The sequence below is a fragment of the Phragmites australis genome, chromosome 3, assembly GCF_958298935.1.
Source record: "Phragmites australis chromosome 3, lpPhrAust1.1, whole genome shotgun sequence".
Classification (NCBI taxonomy): domain Eukaryota; kingdom Viridiplantae; phylum Streptophyta; class Magnoliopsida; order Poales; family Poaceae; genus Phragmites; species Phragmites australis.
In genome coordinates, this window is record NC_084923.1 from 15518715 (window position 1) to 15546677 (window position 27963).

General features: G+C 42.2%; 3 protein-coding genes and 1 non-coding gene across 5 annotated transcripts; all 4 read right to left on the minus strand.

Annotated features, from left to right (window-relative positions):
- Nucleotides 1-2932: 2932 nt before the first annotated feature.
- On the minus strand, nt 2933-3005 carry TRNAE-CUC (transfer RNA glutamic acid (anticodon CUC)). The gene has a single exon. It is a non-coding gene; the product is annotated as a tRNA-Glu (tRNA).
- Nucleotides 3006-3009: 4 nt separating this feature from the next.
- LOC133912385 (alpha-L-arabinofuranosidase 1-like) lies at nt 3010-11096 on the minus strand. Of its 2 annotated transcripts, none has more exons than XM_062355084.1 (18): nt 10928-11096; nt 9965-10243; nt 9100-9154; nt 8310-8521; nt 7929-8050; nt 7675-7828; nt 7128-7197; nt 6097-6242; nt 5955-6000; nt 5792-5844; nt 4770-4914; nt 4526-4644; nt 4373-4444; nt 4197-4312; nt 4055-4111; nt 3623-3818; nt 3398-3541; nt 3010-3277 (listed from the first exon to the last, which is right to left on the minus strand). In XM_062355084.1, exons 2-18 carry the CDS (start codon nt 10142-10144, stop codon nt 3152-3154), a joined length of 2013 nt encoding a protein of 670 aa, XP_062211068.1. In that variant the 5' UTR covers nt 10145-10243; nt 10928-11096; the 3' UTR covers nt 3010-3151. The 2 variants fall into 2 exon arrangements, with proteins under 2 accessions (XP_062211068.1, XP_062211069.1); XM_062355085.1 differs by having other exon boundaries at nt 4197-4300; nt 10928-11095.
- Nucleotides 11097-12000: 904 nt separating this feature from the next.
- LOC133912387 (protein CHLORORESPIRATORY REDUCTION 42, chloroplastic) lies at nt 12001-12889 on the minus strand. Its single transcript, XM_062355088.1, has 2 exons — nt 12426-12889; nt 12001-12303 (listed from the first exon to the last, which is right to left on the minus strand). Exons 1-2 carry the CDS (start codon nt 12716-12718, stop codon nt 12174-12176), a joined length of 423 nt encoding a protein of 140 aa, XP_062211072.1. The 5' UTR covers nt 12719-12889; the 3' UTR covers nt 12001-12173.
- Nucleotides 12890-14138: 1249 nt separating this feature from the next.
- LOC133912386 (uncharacterized) lies at nt 14139-15217 on the minus strand. The gene has a single exon (XM_062355086.1). It carries the CDS (start codon nt 15082-15084, stop codon nt 14461-14463), a length of 624 nt encoding a protein of 207 aa, XP_062211070.1. The 5' UTR covers nt 15085-15217; the 3' UTR covers nt 14139-14460.
- Nucleotides 15218-27963: the final 12746 nt, after the last annotated feature.

Sequence of the window (27963 nt, forward strand, 5' to 3'; positions counted from 1 at the left end):
GCCAAGACGAAAAGGGCGCGTGCAAAAAGGTAGAGAGGAGCTTGGGGAGCTCACCGCGGGTTCAGTTGGGCTGGAGAGGCTGTGGTGAGGCAGCCAATGTTGAGGGTCAAAACAACTTGGCCGGTGTCGAGGAAGATAGCGGTACGACGTTGATTTGGAGGGGAAAATGACAGGATTCGCGTGGAAGACTATCGGCGAGGCTCCCAACGTTCTCCCACTTGCTCCTTATGGTTCGGGCTTGACAGAATAGTGTGTGGGCTCGTCGGATTTGGTCGACGGTGGCGGTGTTTTGCTGCTCTGCTCGTATGTGATAGAGAAAAGTGAGGGAGAGCGAGAGACCAAGGGAGGGGGAGGTGGATATAGGCGACGGCCGATCCCCCTCAAAGCTGCTCAGAGGTGTGACTCAACGGCGTGGCTCGGTTGCCGACCTCATAGTCAACAACGGCGGTTGCCCTCTCAAAGCCACTCAACTTGGTGAGAGGATGGAGGGGATGACGAGTTGGGCCTCGGTGAACAGTGATCGATCAGAAGAAAAAAATCTCCGCCACTTCTTTAATCCAAAAGAAAGCCTTCCCAAGCTCCAAAATTTGTCTTGTGAAACTATAATTCATGTGCAATTCATTTTAACTTGTTTGACCCAAAAAGCCTAAGCAAGTTTCAAATTAAAATTCCTCAAAATTGCAACATTTTCTAAATTGCTCTAATATTTAAGGCTTCAAAATAATTCCCAAAAATTTGAGAAAAATCACTAATAATCTTTTCATGCCATGGAATAATTTCTAAAATTATTTCTAACCCTATGTTGAATAGCAAAAATGTGAGTTGCTTCACAAGGCATCAATTATTATTAAACTTAACCATTTTTGTTTAATTCTTTAATTGCATTAATTACTTACTCAAAACTTCAATTATAGTGCTTATAATGATCGTGAATGGTTAATGACTTAATTAAGGACTTTGGGACTTTGGACTGTCACAGGAATCAAGCAAGAAGAATTCAGCAAAACGCTTTTGCCCAAATGGTTGGATCATAGCATCTTCTCGACGAGAGAAGGCCGGACGATCTGCCCTTGGTATCGACTAGAGCCTCGAGTCTACGGAAGAAACCTGAGATATCTGCCCTATCCTACCCCTTGTATCTAATGTTTCCTCTTATTACCATAATATTTACAAGCATTACGAAAACTGCATCAGCCAAGTTGTATCGATGTTATGTTGATATATGGTAAAAATAGGTACACTTGTTAAAGTAGTTAAGAGATAACCATGTAACATAACGAGTCATAGTGATTGCTCCGTCTCTGGTGAGTTCCGTACCTAGGTACAGAGTTCATCACTTTCTCATGAATGTAATCAACAAAATTACCAGATAGTGTTGTAAGTTTCACAAGGAAATGCACCATAGTATGTATATGAATCCACCAGACAGAACGATGACATACACCGCAGTTTATCGGGAAATCACCTGGGCAGGGATCCGCACGAAACCGTTGAACAGGTAGACGGCGGGTCCGCCGCGTGAGGCTAGGGCAGCGGCGAGGACGGTGAGTGGGTTGTAGGAGGCGCCGCCCGTGGCGGCCTCGAGCCAGGCGAAGACGAACATGTAGACGACGGAGAGCGCGATTTTGGCGACCTCGCCCTCGGGCCGCCCGCCGAGGCCGAGTGTGTCGTACACGGCCAACTGCACCCACAGCGCCGCCAGCACCAGGTCGCCCGCCACCAGCCACGGCCGGATGCGGCCGCGCGACGGCGCGAGAGACGGATCCGGATCCCCTGACTTCAGGGGTGAAGTCACGAGTGGACAGTAATTTGTGAGTAGATGAACAGTTCTCTGACATCAATTTACTGTAGCAAAAATACTGTGGCAACAGTTCCGTTAATTTACTGTGCACATTTTACTGTCCCGTTACACTGTAGCAGTGCATCTGATCCATCCATCCATGATCCAACGGTCTACAGACGTTTGAAGTCACCTGACTTCACCCACTGGTGAAGTCAGAGGATCCGATTCCGCGGGAGACATGGGTGCTGGTGTCGGACTCGGAGGTGGGACTGCCAGACAGGGGCGCCGTGCGCGCGCGGCGGTGGCGGTTGGATTCCTCCCGCGAGGGATTAGGAGGAAGGCGAGCGAGTGAGGAATTTGGAGGAAGCTTAATGCGTTTTAGCCCTCCGTTGAAAGTGGAATTCAAAATGAGTAAGCCAAGATTCCCCATGTGATTAGCGGTAACTTGATGACAAGGAAACCAGCACTTCATCTTGTCGTCGTTAGATACAACTTCACATGTTTTTACATATACATGATCTGTGAGCTATCTCTTTTATCTAACTAGTCATTGGGTCCGTCTATATACGGGTGTCAGCTGTGGGAGGATGTTGAAGTGCATGGCGCGTAGCGTGTTGGGCAGGTGGACGCGCGAGCTACAGGCGAAATGTGGGAGTGAGATATACAGGAGCAGAAGACATATGAGCGGAGTAATAGGGATTAAGTGACATAAGATAGATAATTTCTGCGAAGTTTAGGGGTAATCTACAGAACTAGAGGCATGATGGAAAAATCACTACGTATTTTTTAAATAGTAGAGATACTCATATATTTATTGGTTTTTCATCTACTTAATAATTATTTTCATCTACCACTTTAATACGAATCTCAACATTGATGAATCATCCCATAATACGTGTCCGCATGCTAAAAATTTTGTATTCCTTATCGTCTCGTGTATTGAACAAAAACATAGTCTATGAAGATGTTGGTCGGTACTTGCTTCATTTAAACGGATTCCAGGAACTTAGGCAAAATGTCTTAAATTAGAAGAAAAATAAAAAAGGATTGGATCTAAACGCTCTTTACCTACGTTTGTTCAGTGCATCGTATTTTAGTTATCTTCTAAGGAAGAGGGGAAATGTCAGAACGGAAAAAATGCAAAACAGATTCCGTTGCCGGGATTCGAACCCGGGTCTCTCGGGTGAGAGCCGAGTATCCTAACCAGCTAGACTACAACGGATGTCTGAGCCTGATAGCTTAGTTATCATATAATTTATTTGGCTTGATGACTTTCACGTACAAATAAACGGCTGTACTTCATATTTATCCACATATATTGAATTTTCTATTGGAGGAGCCCTATCGTGGCCACATTACACAATGTATTCACATGCTTGGATGCAAGCTCGACCTCGAGACCAAGAGGAGATCAAATGAGGTGAGGGAGTACGAATCCAGCACAACACCCATCTGCTCTCGCGCGTTGGTTATCGGGCTTGCCACCGGCACCACCTAGAACATTTCACACCAAATTTTAGACATTACAAGCACTAAAACTACTAAATCCCAGGCATAATCACTATCATGTTGTATTTTGTTGGGAATGCATTGATTCAAGTTGATGTACCAAACCTTGTCTGGTTGTTGGAAGGAGTTCTCATCCCGCAGCCAACCAGACGTAAGAACCGTCTTTATGGATCCAAATGTCTGAATATCAGTTTCCAGCCCGGTTACAGATATATTAAGATTAACAGCTTTGCTACCGAAATTTACAACCTGCAAAAGAAAATATTTTGCCAAGTTATTTTTTTATTTGCATTAGCTCAGCTAAGTTACTCAATGAGAGAATAAAATCACCTTTATTTTCAGGTAAGTGTTCCCATCTTGCGGATTCTTCCAAGTGATAGCAGACGTGACCAATTGATCATAGTTTGACAGTTGAATAGTCGGATGGAGTGTTGCACCACTTGAATCCTTGAAGAAGTGTAGCATCCAGTAATTTGGACATCCATAATGTTGCCATGAGTTAAAGACTATGGCATCTGGATTCCACCTATGAAGGAGAACAGCATATTTTATCGATGAATCATTAAGTAGAAACACAGTTATCATGCAGAAGTAAACATCCATTATCAAGTGGAAACACAGCTATCATACAGAAGTATATTTCCTTATCCAGAAAACTTCCCATTTAACTGATAATCCAAAATGTAGTTTGTCTTCTGTACATGAAAGGTGGGACAAGAAATTTTAACTGATTGCCCAGTGTGAAGCATATATATCATTTACCTGCGATCATTGTCATTTACAAAGAGTGGGGCACAGCTTGCCATCTCAACCACATCGCTGCATAGAAACAGTTGCAAAACAAATAAGCCTTAACAAAATCTACTATCACCCAAGAGCCAAACCAGAAATAGCATTAAGAAACCTGTTTCTTTCTAATCCAATGAGAAATGCAGCTTCAGCTAAAGCAGCTATGAGTGTTCCTCGGCCAGCATCGTTTCCAGTCACAGCATATTCACTGACAATTGCCTGCAGATTACACTGGGCATTACCAGCAAGTTGTAAGGATGACAATTGAGGTAGAAATTTCAAAGCAATTACCTTGGGTCCATTACGGGCAGAGTTATCAAACATTGTAGATTTGGAAAACATATCACTAGATGAGGTATAGACCTGTAACATAGCAGATGTCAGACTCTCCTAAAAAGATAAAATAAATTATTCTAAGTGAAGACCGAGCAAAACAGTCATTACATGAACATCATATAGATCAGCAGGGTTGACTGGTGAAATAGCAGATCTATCACAGCTTGATATGATTTTGACGTCTGGGTAGGATGCTTTTATCGCAGAATAGAACTTCACGTAGTTCTCTACAAAATGAGACAATTGGTTTCTTGGCATAGCAATAAAACTAAAACCTAAGGAATTTAATGTTTCTTTGAAAAAGAACGTTCCTACGAAGCCAGACAGGAAGAAAATGGAACTGTCTGAAAACCTTTATAGTAGTACTTCGAACATTCTTGATTCCCTATTGAAACATAATAAAGCTGAAAGGGATCTGGATGCCCCATTGCTGCACGAACTGAACCCCATGCAGTCTGGGGGTCTCCCCTGGCAAAATCAATTCCATTAACAACATCCTGCAACATGCAAGCACGAAGAGATTTGAAGGAGAACACAGTGTGTATTAAGTAATTAAGGATATTCCAATCAGAAAATTTCTAAGAATGGAACCATATACTCTAGAAAACTTCATAGCACCTAAGAGTAGGGATTTTCCCTACTGTAATTCCTTAAAAAAACGTATGTGTGACCTTTTTTCTTAGCATAACGAGGAAGTGGTGGAAATCCTAATTAACAATATTACATGGAAATCCTAATTAACATATTACAAGCCTCATGCCCATGCCAGCATTTGACTTTCTTTTTCCTCATTTCCAGCATATTTAGACATGAAGCGCAACCATTGCCTGAGCAATGCTTGTGTGGTAAGTAAGTACATTATGCTAGTCCAAAGTTGTTAGAACAGATGAAAATAAAGTATATAAGTTTAAAGACCCAACAATCTTAGACTAGAAATCAAAAGTCACTTACAATGTCAGTAGTATTGGACTAAGGATGCAGAACCCCACAATTTGAATTCACCAGTTAGCATACTTGCTATTAGCTCTGTAGCATTTTTATTTCGCAGTTCTCGTTGAACAAGCTTATGCTTGTTTCTTTTTTTCTGTTGCCATTGGTTCTTTCCTGGGATAACCCTTGACAAATAAATTAAGGGATAGTTTTCATACCACATTTTTCTGATTACTAGATGTTAAATTAAGGAAAAAGAGTTAATAGGTAACCCATAACCATATTTTTTTCAGTTTAATGCTGAGAAAACTTGCTAAGGGAAGAACTCAATACAGATAAATGCACTTTGTGAATCATAGAGTTTAAGCACCTTCAGTTCATTCATCAGCTCTATTCTTTTTTGGACCAAAGGATCATTTTCAAATTAAACATTCAAAAACAAACCTTTACAAAAGCAGCAATTGTTGCAGATGGAACTTCTTCATTGAGGCTGGCCCCTGTCACATTGGAAGGAATTCCACCAAACCTATCAGGGTAAGTTATCTCTCCAAATATGTGAAGGCTTTTTATGCCTTTTTCTTTTTTACTTTCTTGATATAGCAATTACCATCATTGACCACCCAAACTGGGTAAGCACCAAGGTCTTCTGCTAGCTGCATTAACGAAATAGCAAATCTCAGCTTCAACAGAGTTTTTGTCCACAATATGTGAACTTTCAGTTCAGAGACAAGCAGCAGTATTTTACTCACTTGGAGGAACTCCAAAAATCCAAGTCCATCATCAGTCCAGTAGCCCCAAGCATCATTAAAATGACCAGGTCTCTCTTCCCATGGTCCAACAGTTTCACTCCAGCGGAATGCATTTAATAAATAATTCCCCATTACATAGTTGCCACCTAAAGTAACAAATGTACTGTCAATTCCCAGCAATCTCAATGTCTAACTAGGAGTCTACAAAGGAGATCATGATTTATTTTCTTAGTTGACCATTCTGGATTAATTCATATAATGAAAACACAAACACAAAATATATCATGCATATACAAACTGATGCATCTTGTATTCAGTAAAAGAGTGATACTAAATGTAGTACTCAACGAGTGATACTACATCTAGGAAGTTTCTTCTTTATTTTTCTTGAAATGCTCTTACAAAGTTATAGAAACGTTGATATCGATTCCTTTTACATTTCAGATCAGGATTAGATTTGCCAAAAGTACAGGTAAGCTATCATTTACAGATTCTGTAGCATAAATTGTGTATGGATGGAAATATATAAGTTCTGTGTCAAACCACAAGAGTCGGTAACAAAACAATTTTGGTAAATAACATACTAATAATCATGGTTGCAGGGCACATATTTTCAACATATCTTTTTTTTCGAGATAGAGAGAGTACACGGCACATCTTTTAAACATATCATCCAATTCTTGCACATACAGAAATGGAGGGAAAATTTTGCATGCTGCAATCATGATTACTGGTTTGTTACTCTGAGACCGAAGGTGTACTCTTTTACATAAATCATAGACATACATGATTGACAATGATAAACGAATCAAGAGTATGTGCAAGGTATATGCATCTAAAGCTCTACCGGACTGCTAGCCATATAATCAGCAAGTACTTGCACATTATTCACAACATCGTATTACTTTGTCTGCTCTTATGGTGAAATAAATCCAGGCTCTTCCCTCACATGTTGGGTGGTACTGAGGCATAATACCTTCACCTCTATATATGAAGAATCTCATGTAAGATAAAATGAAAAGTGACAAAACCTGGAAATTTTAGAAATCGAGGCTTCAGGTTTGCCAGCATAGAGACAAGATCTTTACGAAAACCATGCCCCTGAGAAAAAAAAATGATAAATAAAGGTCACTGTTAGATCAAGAAATGGAAATTCCTTGACACCTTAGTTAACTACAGATAAGATATTTTCCTTTCTTGTGCTTAGACCATTTTCTAAACGTGAATAGGTATTAAATTTTCAATGAAACAATATAATTGCATATAAAAAATTTATAGTTTAGCAGGCATTTCAAGGGGTAAAAACATCATCACACAATGCAATTCTGATTATCCATGGACAACATAGTTAGACGAAGATCTGTTAACATTATCTGAACCAAGAATAATTCTTTTCAGCAGCAGAAATTAAATTTAACGAAAATTATGATTCAGGATATGATGTGTTTGGATATGTGACAAGATATATAAAATAGTTGGTGATTGTAAAACGGCCTATACAATGATTTTGTGCTTCTCACATACTCTTTTGGCGGAAATATGCATCAAAGGATAAAAGGGAACTTGGAAATTAATTACCATGTAAGTATCTGATGGCATAAGTGATACTTGATCAAACCAAATTATGCCACTTTTGCTGGTTGTAAGCTCAAGTCTTGAATTAGTATTTCTTTCATTTGATTGCAAATCAAATTCAACCTTCGTCCACTCGGCAAAATCTTCCTTGTCAGCTCTACAATAAATATTGCACATGTTGTTATTTCACTGAAAAGGACACAACGGTAACAAATACACTGTATTCTTGATAATTTGAACCATGAGATGTTGCTTACGTGATGGTATGAGCAGCTAGATTTTGTAGACCATCTGAACTTGTCAAGGAAACTGCCAATTCCACCGAGTCTGATGACTTAATGTACATGCTAACTCTATAAACCTTTGTCTTCTCAATATTCTGCAACAATTGTAGCAAAATTATTTCTTATTGTTATACCAGCGAGAAGTTTATCTTATGAATTTATCAAGTCTGAAAGGGAGAAGAAATGAACATGTTTTGTATTTGCGTTGATTCAGATATCCGTACTGAGAAGTGAATACAGAGGACCTTAAGTAATCTAACAAACACCTAAGTGGAAATTGCTGACAAAGATATACATCAGGCAGATGAAAAATGATAAAAACTTCAAATTATGTTAAATGCATAAAGGTCATACCATGCCCCAGAAACCAGGATTGTAGATTCCAACACCTCCTGACGGGCAGGCATTAGTTCCACTAGCTTCACAAAGTACTTCCATTCGAAGTGCAATTGGGTTACCAGCAAAACAGGATGACCTATCTGTTGCCACAACAATATTTGATTCATCTCCAATAATCAACCATGGGTCAATGTTTGAAGGAGTATTAGGACCACCAGCTTCAAAACCTGTAACTTAAATTGTTAGATATTTGCGCACATAAAGGAAAACTTATAAGGAACCTGAAAATTGTAGGACTAAATCTTTAGCCCAATATCTACATCCTAGCCCTTGTGACTTCCAAACAAAGAATTAGCTATAAATGTTTGCTAGCTGCGATGATGGAGATATTGAACAGAATGAGGTCTGAGCAACTAATCTACACAAACCAGTATGGTTATCAGTTATCACAAACAAAGAGCATCATAGCCATAGTGAAATAAATTCCCTGACTATTAACCATGAGTTATTACAGATAAAAAGTACCACTCTGATGATGAAACATTTAAACTGTTTTTCAGTAATAGATAAAAAGGGGGTCACATGATGAGCACGAATTTCTTCAGATAAACCAAAGTGCCGGGTTTTTTTTTTCAACACCGGGCCCCCTTCCCGGAGCTTTCATTGGAGGCTTTTTGACCGGGCATGCGAGACCGGGGGCTCGAGCCCCCGACCAGCTCCCTCCACCCTTGGAGGTTTGCCACCGGGCTACAAGCCCATCCGCAAACCAAAGTGCCGGTTAAACTCAGACATTGAATCCCATTACCTCTGTTGCTTACAAGCTCTGCCCACAATCCACCAGCCCCGGCATGGTTGATCTCCTACAAGTACAACCAAGAATTACTGGCATTCCTCACCTTAAAAGTAAAATAACTAAGCAAACTATAACACTAGTGTACTACTCTACAAGGTTCAGCTGCTATGATATGAAGAGTTGAAAGGAAATGATGTAATCAAGAAACAGCGTTTATGGACTAGTATCACCATAGGTAACTTTTCCCATGCAATTATATAGGATTACATTTCACAGAAAAAGCAAACACCAACTGAACTCCTGAAGAACCATGCATGCAGATGTGATAGCCTGGCTAAGCAAGTAGGTTATGTAAGCTGCAGTTGACTGTATATGGCCATTTAGCACAAATATAGATAGCTAATCATTTTAGACATGTGTACGGGAGTTGATTGAGTAGGCATAGTAAGTGGCCCAACATTATCAAGGCATTGCCATAGTGTCTCCAAAGGGCATGGTATTGGTAGGGTAGATACTCTGGGAATGGTGAAAGGAAAGAAGCCGCAGGATTTTTCAAGACGAGGAGCTGACGGAACAGGCGCTACTGAAATGCATGCAAGAAGAGGTCATGGATTGGGGCATGGCCGGCGTGAAGGCACACAGCAATTCGAGATAGCAGAGAGAATGTCACTTAATGCTGTGTAATTTTTACTTATGTCGCTAATTTTCTTTCAACTGACCCCTGGCATGTAACTGAACCTTCGGCACCTCTGGTGCCTTGCTCTCCTCTCTAATGTAATCACCCACATGGTGGCTTTAAAAAAAACTGACTTACTACAGGTCATTGAAATGACTACTTAAACTCAATGTATGAACATCAATCAAACATTAGGCTCACCTCAAAGAAGATGCCAAACATATTTCCAGGGATCATCTGAACATTCTGAGGTGAAGCATCCACACTCAATTGAGCAGTTTGTGCGGCCACTGATCCAGCAAAAAGAATCTGGCGCAAGGTGCAAACAAGAACCAGCACGTGGAGCAACCGCCAGACCGAACTGGGCCGTAGGATGCCCATTGCGACCTATTACAGCTTGAATCAAAGCACCAACTAACTGCAAGCTCTATGCGCTCAAATATACATGCTGCAATCCCAGAAACGTACAACAATAGCAACCTGCAAGGATAGGAAACAACAACTGGCTCAGTGCCCCAGAGCAGTAGTGTACGAGTAAAAGTAAAGCCAAAAGAAAATATCAGAGAAGAAGATAGCAACATCGGCTATATGTAATCCTGTCTGAAGATTACTTCTCACACTTGCACTCCGTCGCGGGCAAGCAACACAGAAGCGTCGTTTTCTCCTTATCCATCCAGGAAAGCAATGCCACGTAAGAACTAAGGTACACTCTCCGAAATCTGCATTTCACTGTAACTAGTTTTTGCTGCCCAGGACAAGTAATTTTCCTTCCTCAAAAGTGTATTTACCTTTCCAATGTAAATTCTGCAACAGTAACCCCTCTACATAATCGCATATTGCATTTTCTAAAACTATTAAACTGGAAAAGTACTACTGCTATCGTTTGGCCGAACATGGAACGGTGCCAGATTTGCACAGTATATCACAATCCACAAAATGTTTGCCAAAAAGGGGCGGACTAAAAGTGGGCTCAATTGAACCTCCCAACAATTTTGGAAAGCAAACCAACTGCTCTAGTCCTCCACGCAGTAAAGAAATTTCCCAACAAACTGGACGGATTGATCCGTCCCCGAAAGAAAGGTTGGGAATTGAGGGCTCGCAGCAAAGAAAAACCCTGCAGAACAAAAACGAGCGACCCATCCAGGCGAGCTAGGGCTTCCTTACCGAGCGAGGCGTGCTTTGCTTCTGCGGAGAGGGTTCGATGCTCGTGTGAGGCTCCCGGGGACAAGGCGAGAGGGCGTCGACTGATCGGTGGCGTCGCCGCGGCCGGCGACGAGCAGGCGAAAGGATGATTAGTTAGAGCTGGATGTGCGGACGTGGCAGTGATTAAGTAGTGTTCGGTCGAGATTGAGTTGGGATGAGATGATTTTATTTGTGTATTAAAGGAAGAATAGAATTATTTAAAATTAAATAATTGTTTAGTTGATGGGATAAAACGAGTTTATTTTAGTATTCGATTTACTGTCAGCGTCACAATTGAATGGGATAGTTGTGTTTAGTTTTTTTTTAATGATTTTGTTCTAAATCTTTAAATAATATTTCCTAATTAAAAATATTATATCTTACTAAATTCCACTAAATAGTTTTAAAACGAAATAGATTCACTCCGTCTCACCCACCAAACGCCGACGCGTGAGCTGTTCTCCGATCCAAAAACAATGGTGGGGCCCACTGGAGCCGATGGAGCCTGTCAACGCCGTCAGTGATGCAAGGCAAAGGCGCCGCCACCGCCTCTTCCTCGTCGGGTTGCCGGCGGCGTCTCGGTAACCACTAACCAGTGGTGTGGCCGACGAGGAGGCACTCGTAGGCCGTAGCTTCCACTGGTTATTCCTCGGCGAGAAGCCATGCCGCTATGGTAAAGCTGACGTTTACTCATTACTCGGCTGTGCCTCTTGCTTATCCCGGCTCCGCAATGGATGCGACTTGACAAATCCGACCATTGGTGATGCATACCGGGACCTCGTTGGCATGGAGGGTCGGTTCACGGCTTCACGCACCGGATCGGGGGTGGCAGACTGGCAGCATTCAGGCAAGATGGAGAGGGGAGGGCACAACAAGAAAGAAACTTGCCTTTTCGGGTTTACTTTCTGTTCATGCTTCCTTTAACACGTACTCTGATTCACTTGAATCTCGTCTCAGCGTATCAGTCCATACTCCATACTTCGGGTTTGGCGGAAAATCCTCTCAAAATGGGCTTTCTGAATTAGAGTTTGCAAATCGCCTTGGAAGTTGGAACAGAGTTTGAATGTCTTAAGTATTGGCTTTCCATCTCTGGCAGTTAAACATCATAAACCTTACATGACATTGGTGATATGATTTATGTTTGCGCACTCTCAGCACAAGTCATGCATCATGAATCTTACATTTGCAATCACGCATCAGTATTGACATGCAACAATGCATTAACTGCTCATTCATCTGGGGACTCGTCACCGTCTTCATCAACAACATCTAAGGGCCTGAAAAACTTGCCGTCCAGCAGGTACGTGCCGACGGCGAGCCGCACGGCCCAGACGTCCTTCGGCTTCCGCGCCATGACCCTGCTCAACCGAACGAGGTTGCACGAACGTCAGTACCAAAGCCATTGTAGATTGCACACAGTTTATAACACCAGAAGAGCATATCAAGTTCACATGTCGCTGTCAAGTAGAAGTCCTACTACCTTCCGACGTCGCCGGCCTTGACTTGGCCACTGTTGTGCCGGAGCGACGGCACCGACGCGGCGGTCTTCAGCATCGTAGGCGCCTCCAGGATGACGATCGGCGAGCCTACCTTGAGCTTCGATTTCTTGTCGCCTGCAGGTGCGCCGCCGCCGCCGCCGCCGCCGCCGCTCGGCGCGCACCGGACGGCGACGCCACCGGGACGTCGGCGCACCGGAGAAGCCGGGACTTGTGCTGGCGAGGCGTGGGACGAATACACGGCAGCGGTTGCTGCCGCAAGAATTTGGCGTAGCATTCTACCAACTAAAAACACATAGAGAGGCAAGTATTCGATTCTATGCAGGGGAGGACTTGTGAACGACAGAGGAAGTGAACGGTTGCTGTGCGCTGCGCCCTGTTGCTCCCTTATCCATTTCGTGTGCTATCTAATCCGTAACCTGCATAAAAACTGGCCGGTAGAAATGAAGCCTCAAAACAACAGCACATCATCTCACCATTTCTCTGATGTTATAACTTGTAAGAGAACCATCACGTCATGTCGCGGCCTCACTCATAGACTTTTACCACAATATTCTACATATGTCTCCCTCTCCCACAAAATTCATGGTGACCAAGCCCCGGCTACATGCTTAGGTTTCACTGACATGGTGCAGTTTTTTTTACTGCCCGGAGCTGTTGACATTTTTTACCAAGAAAAGTTTCATGCGGCGGCTATGGTTCAGACCTTCTCAACAGTTTTGAGGCAGTTGCTGATCAGTTGCCCTGTTCGTTCCATGCCAGCGAACCGGGTGTCTCGGATCAAAGTTACCCAGCCTAGCTATTTCCATGGCCAAAAAAAAACTCTAGCTTCGATATTATGTTAGAAATAATAATTTATATTCAATATTAGTCTCTATAAACAATATATAAAATACACAAGTACAAGATAGGAACTCTTGTAATATAACATATACCTAATGGATAAAGAGTATGTATTACTAACAAGGACACGTCTCTGTTCTCCAACGGTTGCCTTGGCAGTTTGTACCGAATGACAGGCTCAGATAATTCAGATCAAGTGTATTGTAGCCTCATAGGATTCAGTCCTATCCTAAAACGAGTGCGTCGTCACTCGTAACGGCATTTGCTATGTGAACGGGGCGTGTGGTCTTACGAAGAAGTCGCAAGTGAAAAGAAACGGATGCGATCACTGTCGCAAAAGAGGAGCAAATTAAAAAAGGCGCGTTTTGTTCTTTTTGGATTGCCCATTTTCCTGCTCTTTTCAACTCCCATGGAAAGTCTCTGTACCATAAAGCAGATGAATACAAGACCAGGCCACGCGCCAATGAAGTGAGTGGAACATGAAATCTTAGCGTTGAACTTGTAAACCTCTTCAAAAGTTCGAGATTTTTCGCACCAATATATGGGAAAAAAATGGCTGTGTTGCAATTTGGAAAGCTGCTTTGGCTGGATGATTTTGATGCGCAGCATGGCAAAATCACAAGTAGAACAAAGATGAAAAAAATAGCATTGTTTTGTTTCGAAATAAAGAGAGTAAAATATCGAGTTTTGTGGTAGGATGTTAAATTTGGAGTTTTGAAAGCAGAGAAGGGTAAATTGGATTTTTTTTTTCAGAAGCTATTTAGTAACCAATGCAAAATCAATTACGGGTGGTGCCCTATGATCTCAAAGACATAAACTTACCAGTACAGGGATAGAATTTTGACAATGCCACATTTTTACACAAGTAGCAGGGAGCTCACATTGACTGGAGGCTTATGCAAGTGCAAGTGCAACTACTGACATCGCGAGAGAGAAGCGTGAGCGCCTGATTTTCTGAGTAGCACCACTAGGCTACATCCCTGGTTCCCTACACCACTCATGGTCACCCCAAACTGTAAATATGTGATGTACAGCTTCTCCGCGACCAGGGAGAAGAAGCCAAGGTAAGGGATGATCAACTGATCATCCATGCTGCTGCACATGAACACATTCGATGGCCTCGAACGGCCGGACAAACGAACACGACGTTATCAGTGGATCATCAAAGTTCAGAGTTCAGACCACCTCGTTCTTCCCGTACATGACGTCCCACGAGTCCAGCGTCGGGAAGAGCGGCTGCTGCTCCGCTACGGTTGCCGCGGCGGTGGGTGCGAGCGTATACGCTGCAGCGACGTGGGCCGCGGTGGCCGCAGAGTCCGCCGGAAGAAACTGTTCGACAGCCTCGAGGCCGAAGTGTGGCAGGAAGAGGCCAAGGCCCGCGGCGTCCTGCTGCGGCTCGGCCTCGCCGATGCCAGTGACGCGCTGCACCATGATGCGGAAGGTGGCGGCGTCGGTGCTGATGTACGTGGTGGGCACGCGCTTCGACGGCCGCGGTCGCCGCCGCTTACCCGCGTGCCCGCCCGCTGGCCCCAGCCGAAGGCACCGGGCGGACGGCGGCGACGGCGCCGCGCCCATCGGCGGGTGACCCCCGGCCCCGGCGCCGTGCATCGGCACCGCCTCGGGAGATGCATTCGTCGTGGCCGTGGCCGCGGCGCGGGCGCCGAGGTCGGTGGCGGGCACGGACGGCTCGGGGGCGTCGGAGAGGGAAAAGTGGAGGGCGCGGGCGATGGCCGCGTCGGTGAAGGAGCGGGAGAGGAGCCCGGTCGGCGGCGGCACGCTCACGCAGGACACGGCGTCCATGGCGTTGGCCTCGCTGACTCGGTGTGCGTGCTAGACTCAGGTTCTCGGCTTTCTAAGCTGCAAGCGGAGTAGGAGGGGGCTAGCGACTCGACCGGCGATGGGAGTGGGGGCGGGGGAGTGAGCGAGCGACTGAGCGGCAAACGGGCTTATAAAAGGAGGCGGCTTGGCTGGAAGAGCAGCGTGGTGGGGGCGGCCGGGCCTCGGTATTGCGTCGGGGTCGGACGGACGGACGGACGGATGCGGAGGCGTCGGCGCGTGGGCGGTTTTGCGTCCTCACAGCAGCCAACGGCGGGTCACGGGGGACGACGGGATGTGGACGCGTCGTGCGGTGCGTGATGGACTGATGGCAGCATGGTCGCATGATTCTGAAATGGACTCCGGCCAAACTGTTGTACGGTATCGCCGATCGGGTAGGTGCCGTGCGTACGTCCCTGCGATCAAAATCCGGTTGTGTCAAGCGTCTAGAGAAGTAGAGTGGCAAAGTCCCGTCGCGACTATGCGTACGCCCTCCCTTTCCCCCCGACTGCTCATGATAATCTGCGAGGCTTTTCCTTCCCCCTTTTCTCCTGGGAATGTGAGAGAACTTTTTTTATTTTAGTCTTTTTTATACTAATAAAACTAAATTTACAGAAACTACCCTATTTTATTAGGTTAAAGTCTTTGGCGTGATTTTCTAACCTGATCACATTAATATATATAGTGTGATCAAAATGACCATGGTATAGTCCATCATAACACCTCTACATATGGGATCAACGTGGCAGTCTCGAGCACTTGACTAGTAAAGAATGAACAGTACCAACATGATTCTAACCTTTTCTCTTTCCTCTTTCTCTATTTGATCGGTGGGGTTGTTGTATTTCAAAATTTTCGTAACTTTTTTTTTAGGTTATATAATTCATATTGAATCCATTTAAAAAAGATTCAGCTCAATACCCCGTGTAGGTTTCAAAATAAAAAAACTCCAAATAGGATTACTTTAAAAATTTCTAGAAATTTTTTAGGTCTCAAAGAAATTCTCGAAAATCTGAGAAAATCAATAATATTCCTCTCATATGGCTTAATAATTTCTAAAATTATTTCAACCCTAGGTTACTTGGTGAAAAAGTGAGTTACTTTGCAATTCTCTATTTATATGCATTTCTATCATTTAATGTGATATTCTCTTTTAGTTCAAACACTCTTTGAGAACTTGTCCACGACTCTTATAGTTGAAGTACTAAATTTCACTGCTCCTAGCAATAGAACCAACTGAGGAATTTGTTAATGTTGTAGGTTTGTTCTTCTGATTTGGAGTAGATGCTTCCTTTCTACTTAAAGACGAGCTAATATTTGCATGTAAACCTCCACCAAAATTATTACTAAGATCATGTCCGATATTGAACTGGGGTGCAAATTTGCTGCCACTTGCAGTAAATCGTGAGTTAGTTATTGAAGCTCGACTTGATTTTCTATCTTTTTGTAGTTGACGCTTGGCTTTGGACGCTTGATGCACCAACTCAATAAGAGGCTATTGCAACCTTCTTTTCTTCAGAGTAATTGTGCACATGAAAAATCTTGTCAACCTTTAACTTCCATGTGAAATATGTTTCCGGGTCAGTTCCACCTTCACACTTAGGCATGGTAAATTTTAGCTTGCCAAACCTTTCCTCCTGTTCATGGTCGCGATAGTTCCAAGGTTGATGCTTTGTATATATGGGGAAAACATGATTATCTTCATCAAATTCTTCTTAGAAGTCATCATGGTTCTCATCACCACATCCACGACCTCTTCCTGCACCACGACCAACAGCAGCACCGCCATAACCACAACTAGGGCCATGAGGCCTCATGGCATAAGCAACAACTCTATGTCTTCTTGCTTGAACTTCTCGAGCCATTCTAGCATCAGCTTCTTCATCCGTCTCGTCTAGTTCTTCAACATGTACACTTGCATCTTCAGCAGGAGGTTGGAGACCTTGAATATGTACAATAAGATTTTGAAGTTCTTGTGAAATCCTTTCTTGTGAGGACATGTCCAAATTAAATTTGAATTAATCATTAGGACAATTATTTAATAAGATGAGAGCTAGCTCGCACCCGTCTCTCGACGAACCACGTACTAACCATACCTCACCACAACAATCGTAGACACTAATGATTACAACGAATCTAATTTCGGCAGTCCCGGTATGTATAATATGGTAATTCTCAAGAAAGCTATTACCAGCACATACCTTTATAACATGAATACCACAATATAGCAACAAACTAAAGTTCAAATATTACAAGTTGATACATTAAAAAAAACAAGATTTCATTTAGCATAACATACAAACATCGCAGCGAAAGACATATCTAACAAAATAAAGAACCGGTGGAGCCATTTACCCACAAGGCAACCAACTAGGGTTAGAGTAGCATAACGACTGCTCGCTAGTATACCGCTTCTGGTGGGATTAAAGTAGCTGGCACCTAACTTCATCTGAAATAAGCAACGTGAGTACGAAGGTACTCACAAGACTTAATCCATATTAGGTACATATATATAACCCGACTTCAAGGATTATACATTTGGATATTAGCAAGAATACGGCCACATGGTTAAATAAATTCATATGTGAAAGCAAATTTGATACGAACATGTGTGAGCATCTATACTAGACTAAAGTGACATTCTAGTCCATAAACATTAACTAAATATACATGTAAAAGGAACTATAGTAAGCTTGTAGCTCGACCGTAGGAGTTGGGAAGGGCCGGAGCTCGAGATGACGTTGGGGAGGGTAGTGGCCGGCTTGAGGAGGAAGAAGAGGTGGCCAAGGTGCTTGAGCTCGGCAGCGAGGACGACCTTCGGTGGGCTGCGGTGGGGGAGCTCGCTAGGGACCTCCTCCATGGCCTCCTCTTGCTTCTCTTTCTTCTCTTGGCTCGGTTGGGGAGGGAGAGAGCAGGTGGAAGAGGGAGCGAGTGAGAATGAGATAGAGAGGGAGTGGGTGGGCGAGTGAGGGGGAGAGAGCATGGGTGGGGGAGGGGGATGCTGCTGTGGAGAGAGGGAGGTGAGGTGGTGGGGCTGGCAAGCTAGGTGGGCCCCACATGTTAGAGAAATAAGGTACAAATTCAATTTTTTCTCTCCCGAATTTTCTTTCTCTTACTAGATTGACTCAAAGCGAGGTGTTCTCGTACTCTAAAATAAAATTGCTCAAAAACACATTCCTCCGGATTAGAGGCAACCATCTTTTCTACATGGTTAGTAAAACAAGTAGTTAGAAAAACAAATATGTGCTATAGGACAATTTATGGAATCTAACAACCTCACCTTCCCTTATCAATCAAATCTCTTATGTTTCCTTGCAGATTACAGAAATATATGTGTGGTGGTCTAAGTGATGGTTAAGCAAATACAAGACCAGAAATACGTACACAATGGTTTTTTTTTTTTGAGCTCGATGGGGATTAATGCACAAGGAGCGATCTGAAATCTACTTGTTGTAAAGATAAGTAACAGGACAAACTAGAAGTTCAATGCCTAGTTCTGATCTCAAGATACAAGTGAAGTGTTTGAAGCAACTCACACACAAAGAAATTTTAGATTTGATGCAAACAGGGACTATGCTCGGGGTGCAAGTGTTGCAATAAGATCCAAACAAAAATTTCACCAAAGAAAGATAACAAACTATTTGCCCACTTGATATACGATTTACACTCTTGCACACTTTGACAAAAAGGATTACACTTAGTTGTACAACTTGATTCAAGGTTTACGCACTTGTGCAAACAAATCTTTCTTACTTGTTTCTCAAGTTTCCCTTTTTTGCAGCAACTTTCTTTCTCTTTTTCTTGACACTTTTTAACTCCAACACAACAAGACCAGATATATGACTAGCACAATTAGAAGATAAAACCTAACACGCAGCTAAAACTTGATGGGATCAAAATTTTCGCAAAGGACAACTTTGGCTACGACTTTTTTATTTGTGAGATTTTCACTTATAGATATGAAACGACACAAGAATATAGAATGACACAAAGAATACACAAAAGATGGATGATCAATGACTAAAACAAATACTCTAATGGATAGAAACTTAACCAAACTCATCAAAATAACAGATGCAAGCAAAGAGCTTTGTCATTTTTTTTTTTGCTTTTTAGTGGATAGGGCGAACACAAAATATATAAAGATAGGGGTAAATGATCCTACTATGGCAACAGAGGTTCTGATAATAGATAAAATGACATCAAATAAAAATTACATGTTTGAATTCAAATTGAATTAAAAAGAGAATATCACATGAAATGATAGAAATACATATAAATAGAGTATTTCAAAGGAACTCACTTTTTTACTAAGTAAACTAGGTTTGCAAATAATTTTAGAAATTATTATGCCACATGAGAGGAATATTGGTGAATTTTTTTAGATTTTTGAAAATTTTCTTTGAGGCCTTAAAAATTAATAGAAGTTCTAAAAGTACTCCTTTTGTAGTTTTTTTTTAATTTTGAAACCTACAGGGTATTGAGGTGAATCTTTTTAAAACAGATTTATCATGAATTAAAGAACGTACAGAAAAAGTTTCATAAATTTTAGAGTATGGCAAACCCACAGTTCAAATAGAGAAAGAGATAAAGAAAAAAAATAGGAATCCTGATGGATACTGTTCATCTGACACTTAATGTCGCTACTAAAGACTGTCGTCTCAGTGCCACATATAAAGGTGTCAGGACAGACGCTAACGTGATCACTTTAATCATATCATATGTATTTATATGACTAAGTTGAGAGTCACACTAAAAACTTCGGTACGACAAAAGCAGCTAGTTTCTAAAAATTTAATTTCTCACATGCTATTATTATATATTAGTTTAAATAAGGCTAAAATAAAAAATCGGAACGTGAGCAATGCGCGTGGTATTTTCCTCTTTGTTATTTGGAGACCAACATGAAGTTAGTTAGCCGTGCCGACTGCCGACCCAGTATGCTGTTCTGGCTGTCGTCACAAGGAAACAAGGAAGCGTTGAAGAGTTCAAACAAGATCTAGAAGATATCTCTCCTATGCGCTCTTTTGGAAAGCTTACCGTGCATTTTGGTCGGCTTTTCGAGATGCCCCCGTCGGCTCTCTTTAGTTAGTGCGCCTTTTGGCCTCTCAACGTAATTCCACTGCTGTTACCTCGGAGCATATGAACATGCGAGCAACTGCACGCTGAGAACGACACAAGAACCTTCCGCGACACCAAGCTACTAAGTTAGCTTCAAGTTTTTCTAAACTCGCCTTTTTATCACCCCATCTTGGTTATTAAAGCGAATAATGAATCTTACGTGCTTGTCATGCATCTGATCTTATGCATCCTGGGCGAAGTAAAGCATCACCCAAAGGCGCAACATGCGTGGCAAGTGAAACTCTCCAAGAGTACTCAGCTAGAACACAAAAAATCCACTATAGTATGCAGGTTCGTATCAGGATTGTTTATTGAGGTTAAGATTCGTACGGAAGATATTTGTGAAAAAAATATAAAAAGAATGGGAGAATTAATAGATAAACGAAGTGGGAGAGATGAATAGCTAAGATAGACTATACTTATACAAAGACATTCAGAGTTGTAGAGTTGCAGGCTTACTTGCGCAGAGTTACAGACTTGCAGCATTTATGAGCCGGAAGAGCAGTGGAATCCAGCCCCAAACTGCTCAACAACTGGAACAGGTATGAAGATTCCGGACGCTCGTCAGCGTTGATCTTTAAGGAGTCCAACTGCTTCATGATAGGCCACTTCACTAGGCAATACTGGAACTGTTGCGGCCGTCATGTTTCTTGGTTTTTTCTTGCGCTAGGCATGACGAATTATGGTAGTATCACAGGTTCCCAAGTCCTAACCTCCGACTATGGCTTAGTTTAGCCATCACTAATATGCAATCAGCCTTGTTCCACGGTGGAACTTGATGGAGTGGTTTGGATGTCACAGCACTTGATCACTCCCACTAACACACGTACGACAGTAGTCAAATGGATAGAACCAGCGTTCACTTAAAAGTTGCAATTTACTTAAAAATAATAATTGCAACGTACATTGACACGAAACAAAATCTTCAGCAATCAATCCAAATAGCGTCCCGCCGGGGAAGAGCCGAAGAGGAAGTGCCTGAACAATGAGTGACCAGTGAGAGTACATTGCTCACTAAGTATTTGGTTTCCCATATTTCACAAATGAGTTTGATCTTGAAAATTTACTGGTATATAAAACATGACATCCCCGTTATCTGACAGTTTTTTTTTCAACTAAAGTAAAACGCACCTGATTTTTTTAGGGATATGCACTATTTAGCCCATTTTTACATGAGTGAGGACATCATGATATCAGTATGTGGTAATCAATCACTGCCGCGACATTTCTTTACTTGGACTTTCAGGCACGTCAAGGCACTAGGCGCCACCTTAGAATACTCCTTATGTAATTCGCCCTGCTTTGACATTGCTGCGTATGCGTCTCGTCCGCTTGTCCTTTCTTTTGAATTGTGACTGCGAGCCTGGGGGTATTCTAATCCAATGCCCACAAAGGCCACAAACTGAATATTTATAGTGCATACAATATATGTACGAAGGTAGAAGGTACCAATCATGCTGATGGAAAGGAAATGAATATTATTTAAAGCCTGCTATGACACTAGGTAAACGTTAATTCTAGATGATATTTCATCGTCTCTTTTGATATTTATAGGCTGCTTAAGAGTTAAGAACATCCTACCCTTATTCCCTAGCTACTGCCAAGGTTAATGGCTGATGGCACCTAACATGGAAGACAGGGAGAGTTGTTTCGGTCAGCCGGATATCAACAAGGGAGCCATGTTCCAACAGATATACTCTGTTTCTTCTTCTTATCACTATTTTTTTATTGCATGTCTGTTGCTTATTCCTTCTTATTTCAGTTTTCTAACCCCCTGGTGTTGGTTAATGCTTCTAGTTTCAATGCATGATCCTTCAACGTACGCAGAATCTTGTAAAGTAATTGCTGTTTCTTTTTCATATACCGTTGCTTTTATGCCGCAAACAACGCAAGGCATCATGCCCTAACCAGATTTGACGTGTCTACTCCTAACAAGCAGCAGTACTATATTTGTGCGTTGTACAATACTGCAGCCTACAGTAGGACTACGACTTGTCCCGTTACTGTTAATAGGTAACCTGTTGGGCACGCTGTGCCCAACCACGCAACCACAGCCAACCCGGGCCAATTATTCTACTTGTCATTGTCAAGTTTATAAAGGTATCACTAGTGTTTGTGCCAAAAGTCGCCTTAAGGCGATGTGATCTGCCCAAACGGGTTTTAAGGCCTCGAGTATATAAAGCCCAAGCAGGCCTTAAGGTGGGGCCTAATTCTACATAAAAAATCATGTCCACACCAACGAACTCCCCCCCCCCCCCACTCCCGATCAAGGATCAACACCGTCCTCCCGTCCTCCACTACTCCTCTCACCTGAGAACCCGACTCTTTCCATGGCCACTCTGCCCTCATCCTCAGCCGCCTTACCCTCCTCTCCATCGTTGTAACATTGCGTAGTAGTGAGTTGGCCTATATGATCCAGATCATGGTATGTAGCGAATATGATTTTATTGATGTATGTATATAATTTTAGTGATTAATAATAATATAGTCAATGCGACTATCATATTTTTTAAATATATATTTTAGTAAGTTTTATGAATATAAGATATAAAAAAGTTATCGAAGTTGGAACAAAGTTTGGACTGAATTGAATAAGTTCTAAGAAAAATGACTATACCGGATGGTCTAACGCTCAAGACATTGTACACATCAGAGTATTCCTCCCGGGTATATTATACTCACCGGATAATTCGATGATTAGAGTGCTACACATCGGATGCCTACACCAGAGCATTTAACAGATACTGTGCAAATAAGGGAAGCAAATATTTTAACTCACCGGATGATCTAGTGATGAAAAAGTTAATACACCGGAGTGTTTTTCAGCAAGATGTCAAAGCCTCAGTAGAAGATGAAGGTCAACACACCGAAAGATCCAGTGATCAAAAGGATCTACACATCAGACTAATGCACAAAGAAGAAGTGGCTCGACTTGGCTCAAGACTACACACTGGATTGTCTGGTGATGGAAGTGAAGGAAACACCGGACATCAGGTGTTCATAATATGTTTGAGTGGGGTTCCAACGGCTAGTTGCTGATGCTACTCACCGGATAGTCTGATACTTGTACTACTGTTGTCACCAGATCATTCGGTGTTCATAGTAAAGTTGAGTCGTTAGAGCAATAGTTAGTTATCGGGTTTGAGACTATAAATACCCAGCCACTCGGCCATTTGAAGGTGTTGGAGTCCAGAGAAGCCTATATACACTTGAGAAGACATTCAAGCTATGAAAGTGCTAAAAACGATCATCCAATGTGATTAAACACAAGATTAGAGAGTGATTAGTGCTTATAGGTCTAAAAAGAGGTGTTGCTAGGTGCTGCAACCTAGAGAGTGGATCAAAAAGTGATCCAACCTTATACCGAGAGGTACGCTGACGTCTTAGAGTCTTGGTGACTCGCTGAAAACTTAAGTATTGGTGGCTCAAGCTTGTTAACCCTTCGACTTGGTGTGGAGTGGTGTCAAAAAATGTGTACGTGGATGCGGAGGCCCTTGCCTTAGTTGCTAAGACTCTGAAGTGAGGACGATGTACAAGTGACCGGAAGAGAGGTTAGTTGTGAGATCTCGTCTTAGTGGCTTGGTTGCTCATCGTGCTTGAGGCCTTGCCTTGGTAGCTTGATAGCTCAAGAGCTGTGACCAGAAGAGTCTTGGCGATTGAAAGCATATCCTTTGTGGAGCTCCAACATGGACTAGGGGTGACTTGTGTGCCACCGATACCATGGGATAAAAATCTTTTGTTCCGAGTTTGCTCTCTCTACCTTATTTACGTTTCTGCATTTACATACTTGCAATTTATCTTCCTAAAGTATATTGCGAATATTTTTGAACGGTAGAGTAGACACACTAGATAAATCTAGAGTACATTTAGATAGAAATTGATATATGTTTATCTTGTGAAGCTTTTGGAGCTATTAGTTTTTAAGTGTCATAATTTATCTTCTTCTTAGTATGTCACCATTCCTCATAATGGTGTCTTGGGATTAGTCATATCTTGTGTGTATTAGGTAGGTGAGGGTCAGCATATAAGATATTATGCTCTAAATATATCACTGATGGGTTAACTCTTTTACACGAAATGATGACAAAAATGTAAGCGGGGTGCTATGTATATGCGAGTTCACTCCCGTGGGGCTAGGCTGTAAGAGGGTTTTGAAGGCGGGATGTTACAACCTCTTATCAATCTGCTAGCAATGGTGTTGGCTCATGTGACACAGGTGTTGGTGTGGTGTGATTAATGCTACCATGGGTGTTTAAGTGGGTAAGAGCCAGCATATAAGCTATTGTGCTCCAAACACATCACCTATGAGTTAGCCATTTTACACAAAGGGCAAGGACGAAAGTATAAGCGATGTGTTGTGCATACACGGCCACACAAGTCCGCCCTCACGTGGGGGTTGAGCAGATTTTAGAGACGGGGTGTTACAAGTGGTATCAAGGCATCAACCTTTGTTGCATGTGCATATGGATCGGCCCGCGTCACGGCCTTGGTACTGTGGGGAGATTCCGGGTATTTGCTTGCCGTGTATGCGATGTGTTGCCAGGGCATCAATCCTTAAGAATAGTGATAATTGTAACACCCTGGTTTGTTAGTAGTGATATTGGCTCAGGTGTTGGTGTAGTGGGATTAGTGTCACCTTGGGTGTTTAGGTGGGCAAGGGCCAGCATACGCATTTTATGTGCTATTCATACACGTATCCATCTCACGTGAAGGCTAGGATGTAAATGGATTTTAGAAGCGGGGTGTTACAATCACGCCATGCCTAGTGGTGGAATTCCACCTCCCACCATTCAAATCTACGAACGGTGTGGTGGATCTCCACAATTAGCAGCATGGGATGCACCCGGTCTATAAGCGAAGGCCTGATCTATTGTCGCGACAGGCCTTGCGGGTCCACTTCTCCAATGGACGAGTTGAAGACGAGGCTCGCCGTCTAGATCTAGGAGCGGCCGAGGTTGGGGATGATGCTCGCCGGCAGGATTAAGGGGTGGCCAAGGTCGGAGACGATGCTCACCGACTGGATAATATGGTGGCATCAACAATCCTCTCCGCATTAAAGAACCCTCCTCTTCCCTTGGTTTACATTTGTTTTATTGCTTGAGACCAGGTCCGAAGCTTGAGGTTCAACCTTAAGCCTTTTTTCCTTATGGCCGACTTGTTTAGTGCATGAGGTCGACCTAAAACCCACCAAGTCATCCTTAAGACCTCCATTTTCACACACTACCAGTACCCTAAGATTGGTTATGATGTCATGTTGAGATAGCTACAAGCACATAAAGCCAACCTGTAAGTATATATATTTAGGATCACTTGTAAGTGTAATTCATCGATTTGTAATGTTCGATAAATAAAATTTACCAGACCTCCAATAGATGAATTTCCATTAACAGGAATAGGCTTAGCTTGAACTGACCTGGTTCCCTCACAAAAAAGGAAAAAAAAGGAGGAAGAAAAAGAATAAGACCTAGTTCATTTCTGGCTAACTTCTTTATGTCTTGGCCCAACCCAAACTGGCTATCGGGCTACAATAAAAAGACCAGCTTTGTTTCTTTTTTTACGAACGAGTCCCCCCCCAACCCAGCAACCTCCACAGAGTTTTTTTTCTAGGTAACGGTGATCCTATAGACCTATATGGCTATATCCATCTGGCACGACACATGTACTCCTAGTCCAAGATATTGTATACAAATACAAATAATTCCTGGTGCTGATAAGTTCCGTCTACATGGACTACTGAACAGCAGGAAATGGTGTGGTTGGATCGTCACCTTTGCACCATTTTCATAACTAATAACATGCACATGCGACACGCACACTTAATTTTTGTACACGCATGTATATGTACTCAACATTTAGTACATTGCATGGAAGCCATGTTTCTAAAAATAAAACAATGTGTACTATAACCTTTCTGCCAAACAGTTTTGAGCATCCCATTATATCCTGGAGAGATCTATCAAGTCTTTCAACAACTTGACATTTGGTCATGGCAGCTTCGTCCCAGATTATCAAGTGTGACATGCGAAGAAACTCGACGTTACCACCCTATTTGGTGAAATTACATATGATGTTATCAGAAAGCTATATGGGTTTGCATACACAATTCTCCCAAATTGTGGCATCTTTACTCTTGACTGCCAACGCTTGTCGGACCTGATCCACCAGAAGTGCTTCGGGAATTCTCTGTATAACATATGTGACGTGCTATCAACCCGGTTCATCTTGAAATACTTAGTAAGCGTTGACCTTTTAGATTTCTTGTGATTGGCAACATCATTCAGGTTATCAGAAGCTTTGTATGCTACAAATTGCATGTTTGGCTGATGAAGTTGGAGTTACAAAACAGAAGGAGACACGACATACAAAGGGAAACCAAATATTCGATACAAAACCTCATGGGGAGTTATGAACCTTGCATCCATGTATTGTCAAATCTCGTTGATTGCTGCACCATTTTGATGGTGTATCGACCGAGAAGGTTGCACGGTCATTGCCTTTATAGACATATTTGTAGAGGTATTTAACTACCTTGATGCTTGAACAAACTTTGACATTAACATGGTAGTTATACCGCATAAGTAGTTTGGGGTTGTTCGAAACATCCCATCTATTATCCAAAATGGCACCCCAGATCTCTACTTAGCGGCCATATTCTCTTCTCCTATATATAAGATAAGAGTCATTTTCTTGTTGTATATCTGAATAGAACTATTGAGGATAACAAAAATGACAATGTCCGTCTATCATGCAGTGGCGATTTTGTTGAAAGAACCACATGATCCATGTAGCTCTCACCCCCTCCCCCACCTATGTCTAATAAAAAATTGGACAAAACTGGCCTCCCACTTAATTAAAAAACTAAAAAAATCACAAAAAGAAAAAATCGACAAAACCGATAACCTAAACCTCCCACCCCCGCCCCACCCTCCCCTCCCCTCATGCCCAGACGCACCTCTATTGTAGGGAGATACATAATGTGGAGCTAGTATAATAGCTTATGCAAGGCACCATTAGAAAAAAAATCATGATGTCGAGCTAGTAGAATAGCTAAATGAGCAAATTATGAGGAAACACCATAGTAATTGTAGCTCAGAGTTCAGAATTCGTTTCACGACAGATGAGCTAGGATGTCTTAAGTAAATGTCAATTGCTAAAATGCAGTCACTGCAATACATACAACATGGGGACACATAGAATCATCTTAGATAGACTGTTTTTTAAAGAAAGCACACAATTGCAACATGCACATGAGTCACATACTCATATAGATATAGTTACATCTCACAGGAACAAAAGGGATACATCAAATAAATTACACTACTCTCATATATACTGATAAGTTATCATCACGCTTACTATATAGACATATGTACATATACAAACATAGTTATCACATAAAAAATGAAGTCATATACAGCAGTTTTTACCTATTGAAAACTGTGAAATTGATACAACTCATATAGATATAGTTACATCTCATAGGAACAAAAGGGATACTTTAAATGATGTACATATTGTTGGTGATTAATCAAGTATTGGACACCTAAGCTTATGAGCTAGCAGCAAAAAACACGGTACAACATATTCAACCAATGTGTGTGGGTGAGAATCCAAAGCTAAGTGCTAGGAAGACCTGCTAGCAAATCAAGTTACTCCATGGCATTTTTGGGAGAGTGTACGGCTTCAACACTCTGCTCTATTTCTTCTCCATGCAATTTTTGCAAACATATGAGCTGTAGCTCG